This window comes from Piliocolobus tephrosceles, chromosome 4 (genome assembly GCF_002776525.5).
Source record: "Piliocolobus tephrosceles isolate RC106 chromosome 4, ASM277652v3, whole genome shotgun sequence".
NCBI classification, from domain to species: domain Eukaryota; kingdom Metazoa; phylum Chordata; class Mammalia; order Primates; family Cercopithecidae; genus Piliocolobus; species Piliocolobus tephrosceles.
In genome coordinates this window covers 166,492,076-166,510,712 of record NC_045437.1, presented here as the reverse complement: position 1 = coordinate 166,510,712, position 18,637 = coordinate 166,492,076, and the positions used below count along the sequence as shown (strand labels likewise).

The window sequence follows — 18,637 nt, the reverse complement described above, 5'->3', positions numbered from 1 at the left end:
AATCAGGAATGAACTTCCATTCACAATTGCTTCAAAGAGAATAAAATACCTAGGAATCCACCTTACAAGGGATGTAAAGGACCTCTTCAAGGAGAACTACAAACCACTGCTCAGTGAAATAAAAGAGGACACTAACAAATGGAAGAACATACCATGGTCATGGATAGGAAGAATCAATATCATGAAAATGGCCATACTGCCCAAGGTTATTTATAGATTCAATGCCATCCCCATCAAGCTACCAATGAGTTTCTTCACAGAATTGGAAAAAACTGCTTTACAGTTCATATGGAACCAAAAAAGACCCCGCATTGCCAAGACAATCCTAAGCAAAAAGAGCACAGCTGGAGGCATCACACTATCTGACTTCAAACTATACTACAAGGCTACAGTAACCAAAACAGCATGGTACTTGTACCAAAACAGAGATATAGACCAATGGAGCAGAACAGAGTCCTCAGAAATAATACCACACATCTACAGCCATCTGATCTTTGACAAACCTGAGAGAAACAAGAAATGGGGAAAGGATTCCCTATTTAATAAATGGTGCTGGGAAAATTGGCTAGCCATAAGTAGAAAGCTGAAACTGGATCCTTTCCTTACTCCTTATACGATGATTAATTCAAGATGGATTAGAGACTTAAATGTTAGACCTAATACCATAAAAACCCTAGAAGAAAAGCTAGGTAGTATCATTCAGGACATAGGCATGGGCAAGGACTTCATGTCTAAAACACCAAAAGCAACAGCAGCAAAAGCCAAAATTGACAAATGGGATCTAATTAAACTAAAGAGCTTCTGCACAGCAAAAGAAACTACCATCAGAGTGAACAGGCAACCTACAGAATGGGAGAAAATTTTTGCAATCTACTCATCTGACAAAGGGCTAATATCCAGAATCTACAAAGAACTCAAACAAATATACAAGAAAAAAACAAACAACCCCATCAACAAGTGGGGAAAGGATATGAACAGACATTTCTCAAAAGAAGACATTCATACAGCCAACAGACACATGAAAAAATGCTCATCATCACTCACTATCAGAGAAATGCAAATCAAAACCAGAATGAGATACCATCTCACACCAGTTAGAATGGCAATCATTAAAAAATCAGGAAACAACAGGTGTTGGAGAGGATGTGGAGAAATAGGAACACTTTTACACTGTTGGTGGGATTGTAAACTAGTTCAACCATTATGGAAAACAGTATGGCAATTCCTCAAGGATCTAGAACTAGATGTACCATATGACCCAGCCATCCCACTACTGGGTATATACCCAAAGGATTATAAATTATTCTACTACAAAGACATATGCACACGTATGTTTATTGCGGCACTATTCACAATAGCAAAGATGTGGAATCAACCCAAATGTCCATCTGTGACAGACTGCATTAAGAAAATGTGGCACATATACACCATGGAATACTATGCAGCCATAAAAAAGGATGAGTTTGCGTCCTTTGTAGGGACATGGATGCAGCTGGAAACCATCATTCTTAGCAAACTATCACAAGAAGAGAAAACCAAACACCGCATGTTCTCACTCATAGGTGGGAACTGAACAATGAGCTCACTTGGACTCGGGAAGGGGAACATCACACACTGGGGCCTATCATGGGGAGGGGGGAGGGAGGAGGGATTGCACTGGGGAGTTATACATGATATAAATGATGAATTGATGGGTGCAGCACACCAATATGGCACAAGTATACATAAGTAACAAACCTGCACGTTATGCACACGTACCCTAGAACTTAAAGTATAATTAAAAAATTAAAAATAAAAAAATCTTCATTTAAAAAAATTCTGATATTTCTACCTTTCTCAACTAGGGTTTATCATCTGAACCACAAATCACAGAAAATGATTTAATTATTTTCTCCATTCTCTCCTAAAATGGTACATAACTACCGTTTTAGATGCATAGGATAAAGTGAATTTATTACCAATAATGGATCCCTTAGGGTATTAAGGGCTTCATTCTCTCAGGAAGGCCTGGTTAAAAAAACCCTACAGTATCTAGTCTAAACTCTACATAATGGATTATGAGATCATTTATTCTCCAGGGCATCAACTTCTCTTATTTCTTGAGGCACACTCTTTCTTCCCCTCTTCCCCTCTTCCAACATCAAACTACTTATAATTTTCTTAATGCAGAGTCTATTTCAAACTTCTTTGCCTTTTGCTATAGGGGCTGTGTCTGGAATACCTTTTGAGTCTACTGGCAATATTCACCAATCTTCACCAAAGTGAAAGCATGATCTTATCTACATGATCTTATCTACAGAACCCTTCCTCATGCTCCCTTATGTAGAACTGAGGTCTTCCTTCTGTGTGGGTAATGACTATCTTCAGCTATCTGATGGACAGTCATATGTAAGACAGAGTATATCTCAGTTGCTCCAGAGGGCAGAACATGAACCACGTATAGATTTACTCCTTCAGGTAAAATTTCAAAGTATGAAAGAAGTTATACATCGTTTTTTTTTTTTTTTCTTTAAATTAGGTAAATAAAACAAAAATAAACAGAAAAGGCTCACATAAAATTGACATTTAAAAAATACTATAGTGAGAGTCTGAGTATTTAGCTTTAAAATATTTGATCATACTGAAAAGCAACTTTTTTTTTTTCTCACTACTGACTTTATTTTGTAGTGGTTGAAAAAATTTAAAAGAAAAATTGATCCCATGCAAGACAGGATACTTTAAGACAAATGAATTAAAGTATTTGGTCTCAAAAATGCACTTAGGTTGAAAGAAAATGGCAAATCTCAGTCTCAAATCTACCTTTACTATATGATTAATTTGAGTAAACAGCACAATCACTTATTAGGTAGGCATCACATTGTTTTCTGACTGGAGTTATTAACTAGCCAGGAACTCATGATTTCAGGCTGAAAGAGTAGAAGCTGTATAAATGGAAACCAATTACAAATTTCAGCTGAAAAGATCATTATTACCAAAATGACAATAAACCAAAAATTACTTGGTGAGTTTTCACAGAAAGTTTAATTATGGCACAAATTGAATTTTTGTCACGGTTCTAGTAATTTTATTAACTTTTCAAATATTTCCTGATTTGAATTTTGCAGACCTCAATACTAAAATACTCTTTAACAGCAATGAAGAAAAATGGTTCAAGGATAAACTCATCTTGTCTAAAAGGCTAGGCTAAAAAGTTTAAAAATTAAAATGATATTTTCCAGCTCCCCCAGATTCAATGAATATCTAATAGGTGAGGTCTGTAAATACTACGTAATATAAAACTCACTCTTACATCACAAGATAACTAGTATAATGTTAAAATGTATGTCAGGGCTTCTAATTATTGTCATATTGATTATCTGAACTTTTCTAAAGAATAGAGACTTTGATGTCCTCTTATTTTTGTCTTTCAGCTTTTGTAAAAGTTCACTGGCTATTCAAGTTTTTAATGGTGAGAATTAAGTTAGAAAAAGCTGATATGGTTATTTTAAAATCAAAGGCCTGTGTACTTCTGTTTCCACCCATAAAAGACAAATGGCCCTCCTCTATAAACACAAATTAAACAACATTTATGAAACAACTGTTTTCAGCCATTGGGCAACTGGCAGCACAGGACGATGATCCCTAAAAGGGGGAAATAAATGAGGCAACCCCTACAATATATCTAGCTTACTGCCTGAAGACTGTAGCTCAAGAAAGGGGAACCCAAACAGACACTAGCAATCTTGGAATGGAGACTAGAGAGGCTGAGGCAACTAGAGTTGATGAGAGGAGGGGGTTACAGAGAGAAGGAGCACTGGAGACCTGTAGAGCCATCCCCTCAAATCTGAAGCTGAATACTGACTAACCACTAAGGGTATTTCTAAAGTCCTAAAATTATTAATAGAACATTTGAAGAAAGTCTAACTGTTAGGGTTGTTTTATTTAATAACTTGAGTGTAAATGGACAAATATTAAGCTCTTGCTTCAGGAGTAAAATCAGATGGTCTCATGTTATCATTTTTAAAAATGTGATTTATTTCATAATTCTTAAAAATAGCTTAAACATTTGAGACATCTTACTAACTTACAGATTATAATATGTAGTTATATATATATTGAAATGTGCTTTTTCTTTTTTATACATCAGCTGGGTTTTTCTCTATTCATTTTTGTGTATTCATACACACACTTTTTTTAAGAGATGGGGGTCTCACTATGTTGTCCAGGCTGGTCTCAACCTCATGGCCTCAAGCAATCCTCCCTTAGCCTCCCAAAGTGCTGGGATTACAGGTGTGAGCCACCATACCTGGCCTATATTTATATATTTTTTGAATAGGTAATACATTTGCATATTCCAAAAGCACAAAATACTTTACAGTGAAATGCCTCCCTTCTATCCAGAGCCACCATCCACTTCTTCCATGCCAACATATCACCACTATAATTAGTTATTCCTTCCAGAGACTGTCTTTAATGCAAATACAAGATACTATCATTAATATTCTTCCTTTTCTTCCTCACTTTTACACAAGTTACTACCTTTTTCTTTACTAGTGATTCTCTTTCTCGGTCCCTTTTCTTCCATTCCTCTGCAAGAGCTTGCATATGAGCCAGTTCTTTCTGCTTCAGCTACAAAAGAAAGAAAAATAAAGTCGCCAAAAAACCCCAAATATGTCAAATAAAGGAATCAGTTGTCAAAGAACCGATGCTAATCACTAATATGATTTTTTCACGCGTTCTTTTTTATTCTTAAAAAAAAAAAAAGGATGCCTGAGGCAAATAATATCCATTTGAGTTCACTTCAGGAAAGTATAAAGCTAACAGTGGGTTGTGCTTTCTAACTCTTGTTTGGAGACTAATGATGCAAGTTCCAGGAGCGTATGCCAAATGAGGACATGAAATTTAAAGAGTAACTTCCTAATTTTACCCAATAATCATGAAGAAAGTTTACAGAATTCTGAGTGGCTTCTGCCAAGTTGCCACATTTCAGGTATTTTTTGATTCTCAATTTTTTTGTTTAAGGCATTGTTGACATTCAAAGAAATTAGATAAAGTACCTACAGAACTTAGAGATTAAACCTTGCTATGGAGAAGGAAAAATATACAAAGAGACAAAACAGAATTTTTAAAGTAACATTTAAAAAGTAACCTGATTTTCAAATATATCTTCTTGCATCTCCTTCCACATTTCTAGTTCAAGTGCTGCTTTGTATTCTAAGGTTTCACGAGGCTCTGTCTGGATCTCTGAAGGACAAGGTGCTGGAGGAAGAGAAGATGGCTTTTGTTGTATGGCAGACACACCCTAAGAGATGAACCAAAAAGTACATTTAAACACTCACACACATACGCACATAAGATTCCTTTTAAAAAATAATTTGATAACATTCAATTGTATTTACCTGAGATGAATCAGAGACAAAAATCTCACGCATTTTTACTAGTCCGTAATCTTCTAGAGTCACTGTGTAAGAAAGATCTGCTATCCTGTTATTTGATCTACAAATAAAATAAGAAATAACCTTAAAATTCACAGAAATACTTTTATATTATTTTTCCTTTTATTTCCACAGTGCTTTAGCAATGGGGAGTAAGTGATATTTTCTGCACCTAACTCTATTGTTTTTGAAACTGCAGTAGCTTCTGTAGGCTTCAACACCTTCCACATATATAAACTGATCATCACAAACACCCTGCTAAATACATGCATACGTTTACTACAAAATGACCCCTTTAAGCGCTGTAAAACGTATAAAGGTGAAATTTCAAATCTTACTGCCCACAGGTAATTATTGCTAATATGTAGTTTATTTCCTTCCTGTTTTATTTACATATAGATATACATGCACACATCCATGTTGACTTCATATAGTTTTGTCTTGTTTTCCTATTTACATCAGGGGCATTTTCTCACATCATAATATTAATTTAAAAATGTGATTTTTTTTATTGCCTGTAAAATACACAAATGAATTTATGTAGTAAAATATACTTAACAATTCCCCTACTCTTGATTATATTGGTTATTCTGAATTCTTTTTTCTACTTTTCCTGGGATGTACACACTATTCATAAATATTTTACTAGATATAAGCAATGCCTCCAGGCATAATTGGCACATAAGCAATGCTTCTAGGATAATTATATGTTAGTATTGTCATAATGAGCACCTCTTTGCATCATAGAACTGCATGCAGCATTTGCCATTAGCCAAATGAAAACAAGAGAAAATATTAGAAGAAAATAAAATATTAGCAATACAAAACCATGATTTTGTCTAAATCAAATATACTCTGGTCAAACAAAACTTGAACGAATGGTTCTCACACAATTAGAAATCTTAATTAACCAACTTTTACATTTTCCTCTTGTAATCTCACAGATTTCAGAAGAAGTGAATAAGGTTAAATGAAACATGACTATATCTGACAGAAACTCCCGAGAGTATCTAAGGTTCTTACTTAAGTAAATCTCCTAAAACTTCTGTCTACAAAGTAGGGCAATAAAAGTAAATATTCATAACAAACAGGCAGCATTAAAATAGCTTTCATGATTAATGATTTTATTATCCTCTTATGATGACAGAAAAAAACTAATTTTTAAGAAAGATTCTTCAATAATAGGAGTTGAAACAAAATGGCTACGAATGGTGAGGAATAAGGAAAGATATTTCCATAATACTTTTAGATCTAAAATTTTACTGAGCCTTATTTCTATCTTTTTTTAGTCTTATCTTGAACGATAAAGGGCATATGATATATAATGTTAAATTAAATTTTAAACTTTTATTGTTAATTTTAAAAAGATAATTCAACAAGTATTTTACTGTATTTAAAATACATTTAAAAATACTCAAGTTTTTCTTTGTGGCAATGAAGTTCAGGGCAAAAAACCAATAATTATTTTAAAAACTGCCTCTGACTGCCAAATATCTATAATGTCCTCAGACTTTTGATTTGGGGTAGGAGTGAAATATTTTAAGTGGGAAAACAGTCTCAGCCATTCCCAATGCAAAATAATATAAAACACATTATAAAGTTTAATCTCAAATCACAAAATAAAAAAAAATAGGTCTTACATTTAAAATTCTAAAGCTAGAGAGGGGAAGGAAAATAATTAGCCATCTGACTATTACAATACTGTGGTAGCACAGACTCTTGACTTTTGTGAGGTGAAATGCGTATCAGAAAGCTAAAGGGCAAAGTGGGGTATAACTGCCACAGGTCAGAGAAGACCAGAAAAAAGAGGTTATGAAAGGGTGAAGTGGTGGATCAGAAAAAAGAGGTTATGAAAGGGTGAAATGGTAGCTGGCTAATCAAAATCATTCAATGAATTAAAAAGAAAAAGCAAAGACCAATTCTGTGAAATGCATTACCCTTGTGCTGCTATAACAGGCACACTTTCACTGTAAGTTTGACGCCAACACTGTTCACCATTAGAACCTAAAAAACGAGTTTTTTCTGAAGACAAGACATTAGAAAGTTGGATTCTCGCAATTCCCAGAAGTAAATCTTTACTCATTTTATCCTTGTGCCATAGTTCAACCAGTAATGGAATCCTAAGGAAGAGAGAAACATGTGTTCATACCTATCAACTCTGACCTAAAGTCTTTTCTGAACTAAATTCTTTGAATTCCCTTAATGGAGTCAAAGATGTTTTTGTTACCTGGAATGTCATCTAACACAATTGTTAGACTGAACACTAAATTTCACAGGCAGCAAATATGAAATGATGTTTCCATCAATGATGAGCCTCGTATACAACAGTGGTCCCATAAAATTATATCATATTTTACTGTATCTTTTCCGTTTAGACATACAAATACTTACCTTTATCCAACTGCCTACAGTACTCAGTACAGTCACATGCTGTGCAGGTTCGCAGTCTAGAAGCAATGGGCTATACCATCTAGCTTAGGTGCACAGTAGGTTATACCGTCTAAGTTTGTCTAAGTACATACATTCTACAATGTTCACAACAATAGAATTATCTAATAATGTATTTTTCATAATGTATCCCTATCTTTAAGTAATTCATGACTATACTTTTTTTTTTTTTTTTTGAGACAGAGTCTTGCTCTGCCACTCAGACTGCTGTGCAGTGGCATAATCACAACTCACGACAGCCTCAACCTCCTGGGCTCAAGTCATCCTCCCGTTTTAGCCCCCTGAGTAGCTGGGACTGCAGGTGCGTACCACCATGCTGGCTAAGTTTTGTATTTTTTGTAGAGACAGGGTTTCGCCATTTTGCCCAGGCTAGTCTCAAATTCCTGGGCTCAAAGCAATCTGCTCACATTGGCCTCCCAAAGTGCTGGGATTACAGGTGTAAGCCACAATGCCAGGCCTACTATTACATTTTTTGTACCATTTTCTATGTAATAAAAACCTTCAAATGCTGTAATTCCCACAAATGGTTAGATTTAAGTTATCCTTCATTCTTTTTTTAAATAATGTATAAATTTGAATTGTGATACTCTGAGAAAGTAAAGGTGTTTCGCAGATCTCAGATTTTTTCATGAATCCATTTCAAATAGTCAGATTAACATCTCTAGTTATAGGTTCAGAATAGAAAAAGCAATTTTTTTCATTCGGTGAATCAACAAAAATATTTAGTTCTTAGCTTTTTATCTTCCCATATTATATTAGGAAAAGACAAGACCACTTTTCAAAGGTCCCTCATTACATATAGTTTGTTTTAACAAAGTTAAAATATCCAAATTCAGGTAAATAAGATAGGAAAATCTAAAAAGAACCTTTATAATAAACCATGCAAAACCCTGTAGCAGATGCACAAATTTCATACACATCATTAGTAAATTTGTTTCTTGATCCTCAAATGCATACACTGCTATGGATTTAAACCTATAGGAATTCCTTTTTAATAAAATACAAATTTTTCAAGAATTGACTTAAAATAATTAGTATTATACATACACTGTATGCATTACCTTAAGAAGGTGTCTTGCAGCTGATGAGGCATAGTTGCAAAATCAAATGCACAGTAAGACTGGGGAAGAAAAACTTCCATGTTTTTCCGAACTTCTACAGGAGGATTAGTCATAATAGGAGCTGCACTTCCAAAGAATGGATATGAGTACCTAGAATTAAAAAAAAAAAAAATCTTATGATATGGTATACAGACGAGATATAGTCTGTTTCTTAGAAAAAAAGTACAATATTATGAGCAAATATAACTTTTTAATAGAAACATGGTAGAAACACAATCTGCCATCTGTATAAGAAGTTTCTTGAGGGCACATGTCCTACCTTTTTTATCTCTGCACTCCCAGGGACACAGGCAGTTTCTGCCATATATAATATTCAAGAAATGTTTCCTAATTTTATTTGTAAACCTCGTTTCTTTCATACAATAGTGTCCTGATTTTTTATGGGATAAAAAGCCCTAGTCAACTCCAAAAGGATGCATTCAGGGTAATCTGGTAATTATGGTAATCTTGCAAGGATGCAAGCAATTTGAATGTATTATGGATGAATCAGAGAGTGACATGACAACACTGCTTCTCCCTGTTATCACAAACCCACGCTAGATTAAATGGAAGAATGCCTGACTACTGCTGAACTTCCTTTGTATTGAAAGCCAAACATAAAGATATTATAATGCTCATTTAAATTTAATCTTCCATCTTGTTATTCATATATGAGAACTAAAATTCAAACACTAATAGTAAAAACTGCTTTCCTACAAGAATTCTATGTAGTCACCCAATTCCTATATAATTACATATCCATTTAAATCAAGTTATCTCTGAGAAAGTTAAATGCCCTAGAGTTTCAACTCCCTATGCTTACCACCACACTATAGGATTTAGTGATTAAAAGAAAAATAAATACATAAAGGAAGTCATGCAGATGAGAAACTTTTCAAATACCAGTGTTACCTAACAAATTCCATGACACAGTTGCAAACTACAATTCCATACCAATAGAGAGCATTGTATGAAAATTTATCAAACAGAAAAAGTTAAATGGTCAGCATTTTTAAAGTGCCTTAAAATGATTCAAAGATAGAACTATTCGTCTGTATCAAGTGAATTCTATGAAGAGTGTTACATGGATTTAACAATTTATTTCCTCAACTTGTTCCAAAGAAATTTATAAGGAGATGCTAACTACCCTAAACTAAACACATTATTGTATTATATTTAATTTATATCTCAGGCACAAAAGACTATAAAAATGTAAATCATTAAAAACAAATTGTGTAAAACTACTTGACATATTATATACAATTCTTAATATAGAACAATGTAGACACATTCTACTTACAGCTGATTAAGTATGGTGTTTAGATTCATAGCTATGAAATGTGGGTATTAGGAATATGAGCTCCCATTATAATACAGTTATATAGAAAAATCAGATAATACACTACCATTATTTTGACCGGTAATACCTTTTTCCAGAAAAAAAACACTTCTGAAGTTTAAGAGGCACTGCACTTTAAATGGCATATTATGTATATCAAAATACATATAATAGTTATATTACTTAGAATAAATTATTATAAATGCCTACAATTATTATAACAGAATAGATAAGACAGTTACCTCTCCCCTACCAATGCTACCCTTGTTTGAATTCAAAATCATTAGGATATAGCCTTACCCCCTTTTAGTCCACTGATTTAACAAATGTTATAACTTCTTTGGTGACATTTCTCTTTGCAATTCCCCAAACACAGGAAAGTCCTTTCTCTTCAGAAAATAATACTTTGAAACAAAATCAAATCACACCTTAATATACAGTTGATTGGAAAACCAATCTCCAAGGCATGTATACTCCTTAAGTCTATTGAAAAGCAAAAATGATGAGATGTTGCTGGAACAGCAATCTTCTGTCCTGAAGCTACTTCTGAAGCATTGGATGTAGTCACTGGCTGGGCCAGTGAAGCAGGTACAGAAGAACTGGCTAAAATGAACATAAAATAAAACAAAACAATCACACTTGCTAACAGTTTATCTTAAATTGTACAGATAGTTTAAGGCTATCATCTCATTTACCTTTAAGCAGGAATTGGGCTATTTTGTATCATAAACATATGAATTGAGGTATAAGTATCTTAAAAGTAACTCATACAAAATAACCCAGGTTTCAATTTCCATTCTAGAATTATGTGAAAAAAGAGCTTACTCTCAACACATATAGAAAATGTACAGAACAGAGAAATATGTATGACTGCAGCCTAGTAGGCACTAACTTATTTCCAAGAGGCACATAACTTAACATTTGAAGGGCTGTATATGAGACTTACTGATATAATGACATCACCTTTTTAAAGTAGTTTCGGTTATTTTAGGCATATTTAAAATAACAGAAGGCTAAAACTTAAAAAGACAGATATCTAGTCCAACCCTATTATAGATCAGAGAGACTTGGTGAGTGGCCTAAGTCACACAGCTACTCAGTGACAGAGATGTAACTTACAGCAAAGAGATCTAACTCCTAATCCACTACTAGTTATTTACACTACTAACTATAACTGCAACGGAAGGAAATTTTTTATTAAATCAGATAATCATGCATTATCAGACTTTCCCTTAACTTTAGGATCAAAAATGGTTATTATGAGTTTACTGTAAGAGGCAGTTAATAACTGTTCTCTCCAAAATTCAAGATATTTAAGAATCTAATCATTTAAAAAATCTATTTGCAAAAACTGTATTATTTAATGTCTATTGAATAGGATATTTCCAGTGTACAAGTAAAATAAAAAATCCCTTACCTAAATTTAGCGAATTCTATTTTGAAGTTAGATAGATTGCAATGACTTTGCATTGAAATTTTTTATATTTCCACACATTATTGGTGGTTTTTTTTCTTTACTTTTCTTTTTTTTTTTTGAGATGGAGTTCCACTCTTGTTGCCCAGGCTGGAGTGCAGTGGCTCGATCTTGGCTCACCACAACCTCAGCCTCCTGGGTTCAAGCAATTCTCCTGCCTCAGCCTCCCGAGTAGCTGGGATTACAGGCATGAGCCACCATGCCCGGCTAATTTTGCATTTTTAGTAGAGACAGGATTTCTCTATGTTGGTCAGGCTCGTCTCAAATGCCCAATCTCAGGTGATCCGCCTGCCTCAGCCTCCCAAAGTGCTGGGATCACAGGCGTGAGCCACCGCGCCCAGCCTTATTGGTTCTTAACAAACCCATAATTTTTACTTAAAACTCATTTAAGTTCTCATAGTCATTTTTTAGATGGCTGCAAAATGCAACACCTCAAAGATCTGTAAACAAACAGACAAAAAAACCTTACCTTTTGGATTTGGTTTGGTGTCCTTATCATACTGTAAACTTTCCACTTCACTTTCTGTTGCATCATCTTTTGTTGGAGGTGACTGGTTGTGAGATGGAACAGGGGACACTCTTGGTGATTTTGGCCCAGTAAGTGTCTTCTCCTTTATGGGGGTTAAAACTTTCTTCTTTGAATGCTCTGGCTCATGTTCATTCTGGGTCTTTAATTCAATTAAAGACTAAAAACAATTTTTAAATAAAGTATAATTTGCAAAGAACTTTCCTTCATAATTAAGCAAAAAACTTGGCGTTGTGTTTTAAAAATATAAGCTTCCTTTCCCAGTTTGGATATTCCTAGTCTATTTTTCTTCATAATTTGCAAATTTCTTTATAGCATCTAGGACCAGAAAAAGGAAGATGAACAGAGGAAATATGATATCCAGAGCTGAATACCAAAATGCATCCTAATGGGTAAGAAAGGATATTTCAGAAAAGAAGTCAGGCATAGGTGTCCCTGGGAATGGTTATTCCTACCAAGGCAGTACAATGGAGAACTATACTCCTAAAGAGAAAAAACAGATGTCTACTATGACTTTCTGTCTCTCCTTTATCCCACTCCCCACTAAAAATATATCTACATATATCTTTTAAACACTCATTTCGGTTTTCCTATCTTTAATTCACAACCTGTATAAAGATCAGCTTTTTGAAAGAACAAGATAAAGTTGATTCTGGGAATAGATACAATAAAAAAAATACACGGCCAAATAAATGATCATCTGTATTATGAAAACTGACTAAAGAGAGTATGAGGACTACAAAGCACTAAGGAACCAAGGATTTTATTTTGGCTTCGGTTGCATTAACCAAAAAGATACCAGTAATGCAGATTCTCAGAAACTAGGTCTAAAAATGTTCTCTTTCACTGGAGTTCCTTTTCTGCCTTAGTCATTAACTGAGTTGGGGGTGGGGGAGACCATAAGTGGGTTACCACTACATAAGAAGACTGTCCCAAAGGCTAAGAGGGCTCTGGGTAGGATCACTTATAAACCACAACAGAAGTCACAACACTTTTCAGAAAGGTCTTTTCAGAAAGGGGGTATCATATAACACAGGACACTAACTAAGATTAATAAACACATCCTTATGAAGGTAACTCTTCCGAAATTCAACTTTTGTAAGTAATCATGAGTGGGACTAGTGAAGCTGGGGGAATGAAGGAGGGCCACTACTTGCCTGGGAGTCTATGCCTTCTCTCTGCAGAGCCACAGACACTCCCACAGTTGGGGCTAGCTCCACAGGAATCGGTGCAAGCTTCTGTTTGGCTCTGTTTGGAGGGTCAAGGGTAAAAGCACCTTCGACTGTGACTGGGTGCTGGTTGATTTCTGTACTGCCCTTTTTAAGTAATCCAGTTAAAGGTATTTCTGTACTTCCAAGTGACTGGTCTCCACAGCAGAGATGAATCTAATATGAAAGGGAAAAATCAAAATAGGGCTTTATACTTTCTCCTTTTTCCTAAACATCATAAACTTAATAAGAAGTTGTAAAATGATTCACGGAAAGAAAATATAATGCACCTCATTGACCTGAAGTGACTAAGTAATGAATTCTCACACATAACTGTTAAAACTGGTGATAAAACACAGTTTACTAGAAACTCAATAATAGCTATTACCCTTTTCATTTCTTTTGGTATTACATAATCATATGTTATTGCTCCTTTTTCTGCCTCTTTGATGAACTACTGTAATATTTTACTATGCAAAGTGTATAAGAAAATAACTAATGCATGAATTTAAACAAAAAAAAAACCTCAACATTTTTCTATTTCCATTTTACCATTAATTTAAACACGGTTTCAAAAACTAAGTCAGTGGATCAATCCTGATTTGGAATTTAAAAACCTCAAATAGTTTTGTTTTCACTCATAAGATATCTTGAGCATTTCTCTTTTCTTGCTTTTCAGACCTCATATTAAAAAGAGTGCTAAACAGTAAGTAAAAGAATATCTCTGGAGTGGAATATACTGTTAATCACTGATAGCTAATTAAAACTTCAATATTACCACTTTTTGACAAGTTAAAAAAAAAAAAAGACTGCTCCAGAAAATTATATATAACTTATTTTCCCTTACTATATTGAAGCCTTAGCAAACTTTGTATTTTAATGAATAATCAACAAGCAATCATGCTGTAAAATATATTTAGCTCTAATATCATCAGTGAAAGAGTTAAGAGAGACCTGGAACTTAGTCTCAAAGTTATTATATTAAGGTGTAATATTTTTATGGGCTGGAAAAAAAAGTATTTATATGATGTAAATGTCCTCCATTAGAAACTAATAAACAAATCAATACTTTTGGTAAGGACTGATACGTCAGATACAGAATAAAATTCAAACTGCTTTTTCCTGCATGCCATCATTTTATATAGTCTTCAGTTTTCTAAATATCTTGGGTTTAGTAGAACCATCTCTAAAATTCAGTTCTACTAAAATTTCCCAATGCTTCTTCTCACCTCCTGTCCATTACTTTATTGTAAACAAATGAATATCTAACCATATACAACACCACCCTATTTCAGTTTGATCAAAAGGAAGTGTCATAAAAGACAGAAGAGTAATGTTTACTAGGTAAGGTTAACTTGTCCTTTTTTTGAGATAGAGTCTTGCTCTGCTGCCCAGGCTGGAGTACAGTGGTGTGATCATAGCTGACTACAGTCTCCAACTCCTGGGCTCAAGCAATCCTTCCACCTCACCTTCCCGAGTAGCTAAGACTACAGGCACACACCACCACGTCTAAGTAACTTTTTATTTTTTGTAGAGACAGGGTCTTGCTATGTTGCCCAGGCTATTCTTGAACTCCTGGCCTCAAGTGATCCTCCCATCTTAGCCTCTCAAAGTGCTGGAATTCTAGGCGTGAGCTCCCATGCTCAGCCAGTGTTTGCTTTTAAATGGAGTCCAATTCAAAAATAGTTCATAAAAAATACTCAAATCAAGGGCAGATTTTAGAAAGCTGTCTTACCTCATTGCTTTTAATAGCAGCAAGGCATATATATTTTGAAACCAAGAGTGTGATCTGTGTGACTACACATAATATCTCCACTAACAATAATCAAACCCTGCCCAAGCCCACTGCTCTAGGCTCCAGGTATAATTGTTTTTACTGCAAAAGGACTGGTAATTGATATACCTCTTTTCTCAATTATGGGGAAAAGAGGTGCTATCTCATAAAATTCTGAAGTAACTGTAATGCCAACAACGTCATGACTCAGGATAGTACCTAAAAAAATTTAGAAGATGTGGCAGAAAGATAACCTCTACTACTGAAATAGGATTAAGTTTAGGTACTAAACTCTCATTTAGTTTAGATACTAAATTAACGCTTAAAAGACCACCTCCAGTTAAAAACGATTTGCTGCAGTACTCACCTGTAGTTTAGACTGAAGAGCCAGGTAAACACGAAGAACTTCTACACTGCTACGGATGCGAACTGATGCTCTCTCTGGCTCAAAGTCTGGGTTGATCAAATCATTGAAGGGTTCATTTGTAACATCATTTCCCAGTAAAGAGTAGTAGAAGAAAAACTCAGGCTGTCTTTCTGGAAGTTTCATGGTACATGGAATTAGCTAAACATTTCAGGAAAAAGAAAACAGTATTACTTTCTAAACCACTAAACATGCTTAGCGTATCTATTGCATTCCAAAAATATTTGCTAAAATGTTGATTTTTTAATTTGATGTCTTAACCCTCAAATAAAATTTCTGAATTTCTGCCAAATTGCTACGAAATTACTGTTTTAAAAAAGGGTTGTCTTAGAAAAGCAGAGTCTAAAAGACTTTATAGATTTATGTTGTTTTAAAGTTTTCATTGCATTCAACTGGTCCATGAATATGTGAAAGTTCTACTTAGAAGAAAGAGATTAAGTGTTTCAAACTGAGCTTTCCTTATTTTCACATATTTTATTTCATCTTATACTTCCTCAGCCATCAGAGGGTCTATGTTATGAATGAAAAAAGGTTTGTAAAAAATTTAATCCAGGCTATTCAATATATAACATCTTAGTTGAGGTCTCCGCTAAAGTTTTTAGCTATTCTGTCAAAATTTAGAGGCCTATGAATTAACACCAAAAAAATACCTTTTGTACTATGAGTGTTACTCTTCAGAGTCGCTAGCTTCATGGCCACATATGACCAAGAGATGGGATTCCTGTCCTACAAAATATAAAATATTTTCTTTTTTTTTTTTTTTTTTTTTGAGACGGAGTCTGGCTCTGTCGCCCAGGCTGGAGTGCAGTGGCCGGATCTCAGCTCACTGCAAGCTCCGCCTCCCGGGTTTACGCCATTCTCCTGCCTCAGCCTCCCGAGTAGCTGGGACTACAGGCGCCCGCCACCTCGCCCGGCTAGTTTTTTGTATTTTTTTTAGTAGAGACGGGGTTTCACTGTGTTAGCCAGGATGGTCTCGATCTCCGGACCTCGTGATCCGCCCGTCTCGGCCTCCCAAAGTGCTGGGATTACAGGCTTGAGCCACCGCGCCCGGCCAATATAAAATATTTTCTAACAGACCTTTAATGTTCACTAGCATATTGTTAAACAATAAGCTATAAACATTCAATGTGTTCATCAATAGGGGATGGTTTAAATATAATTACCATACACCATGGCTGCTAAACAGTAACAATACTAACTTGAAAGTTATCTAAGACAGAGGTCCCCAACCATTTTGGCACCAGGGACTGGTTTCATGGAAGACAATTTTTCCATAAACAGGAGGGCATAGGGGGAATAGTTACAGGAGGAAACTTCTACTTCAGATCATTAGGCATTAGATTCTCATAAGGAGCATGCAACCTAGATCCCTTGCATGTGTAGTTCACAATAAGGTTCATGCTCCTATTAAAATCTAATGCCACCACTGATCTGACAGGAGGCAGAGCTCAGGCCGAATGTTCACTTGCCCGCTGCTCACCTCCTGCTATATAGCCCGGTTCCTAACAGGCCACAAACCTGTACCAGTCCACAGCCTGAGGGTTGAGGAGCCCTCTCTAAGATACACTGTTGGTTTAAAAAAATTACAGGATAGTTTGCATAGTTTGTGAAAATAAAAGTACTAATCAGTTAGATTACAACAGCACAGTACCAGTCACATAATAAATGTAAGCTATTTTAATCCTACTTTAAAATGTATTCATGTTTAAGTGAGGAGATTTTAATCATGTGGACTTAACACACATTGAGAGGAGCACCTATGCACTTATAATTGTTACAGTCACAAATTCTGGAGTCAGATCCCAAACCCTAACTCTAGTTCCATCAGTAACTTACTGTGAAATTTTAGAAAAATTACTTCATCACTGTGTGTATCCACTTGTTTTAGGGTTGGAAGGATTAAAAGAGATACATAGTTGCTGCTACAACAATGCCTAGCACACAGTTAGCTGTTGTTATGTGAGAATGGAAAATCCTGGGGAAGAACATACTATCCGTTACAGTGATTATTCTGGAGGAGTTTAGAGAAGATTTTCATTTTCTTTTACTTTCTTTCATAATCATAAAGCAATAAAAATATTAAGAAATAAAGACCCTTAACTATTTTACAGTATATTTAATTCTAAATTATTCCCATTATGGGAAGAAATTATTTAAAAATTATTTATTATCCTGATATTTAGAGACTGTATTTTTTTCCTACTCTTAACTTTCAATATTTAAGAAAAGAAGGAAGCAAGATTGTCACTAGCCAGTGTTCCTGCTCCAAACTCAATCCTCCATTCTATTAAAACTTTATAGTAACATGTGCTAAGCCACTGATTTGCATCGGAAAAGGTTTGTAAATTTGTTTATTGCTAGATGCTTTCTCACATTGCCTTTGACTAAGTTGAGAGGAAAAAACTAAACAGCTAGTTTCATCCCAAACATAAACAATACAATCATTAAGCAGCAACACCCCACCACTCATACTCTCCTGCCCCCAGTCCCTGGAAATCACAAATCTGCTTGAAGGAACTTTTGCCTATTGTAGATGATTCATATAAATGGAACCACACAGTATGTGGCCTTTTGTGTCTGGCTTCTTTCACTTAGCATGTTTCCAACATTCCTTTATGTTGTGGCATGTATCAGTACTTCATTTCTTTTTTTTTTTTACTATAAAGATGGATATAGTAAATATCGCTATGTTGCCCCGGCTGGTCTTGGACTGCTGGGACTTAAGGGATCCTCTCTTGCCTCAGGCTCCTGAGGAGCTGAGATTACAGCTGTGTGCCACACCACCCACAGGCAGTACTTTGATAGCTAAATTGTATTTAATTGTGTACATATACCAAAGTTTGTTTATCCATTCATCTATTGATGGGCATCTGGGTAGTTTTCACCTTTTGGCTATCGTGTATAGTATTGCTATAAACACTAACATACAA

The 18,637-nt window shown here is 35.0% G+C and overlaps 1 protein-coding gene across 4 annotated transcripts in view; it reads right to left on the bottom strand.

Moving 5' to 3' along the window:
- The window catches only part of CEP120 (centrosomal protein 120), an 80,811-nt gene that overhangs the window by 37,088 nt on the left and 25,086 nt on the right, over positions 1 to 18,637 (bottom strand). For 3 of the 4 annotated variants that reach the window (XM_023197146.1, XM_023197141.1, XM_023197139.1), the window contains exons 7-15: positions 15,651 to 15,848; positions 13,459 to 13,686; positions 12,245 to 12,461; positions 10,730 to 10,904; positions 8,924 to 9,073; positions 7,352 to 7,534; positions 5,379 to 5,475; positions 5,129 to 5,281; positions 4,519 to 4,608 (exon numbers count right to left, since the gene is read on the bottom strand). In XM_023197146.1, coding sequence (XP_023052914.1) covers positions 4,519 to 4,608; positions 5,129 to 5,281; positions 5,379 to 5,475; positions 7,352 to 7,534; positions 8,924 to 9,073; positions 10,730 to 10,904; positions 12,245 to 12,461; positions 13,459 to 13,686; positions 15,651 to 15,848 — 1,491 coding nt within the window. The remainder of the gene's footprint in view (positions 1 to 4,518; positions 4,609 to 5,128; positions 5,282 to 5,378; positions 5,476 to 7,351; positions 7,535 to 8,923; positions 9,074 to 10,729; positions 10,905 to 12,244; positions 12,462 to 13,458; positions 13,687 to 15,650; positions 15,849 to 18,637) is intronic. The other variant, XM_023197148.1, reaches the window with a different exon arrangement.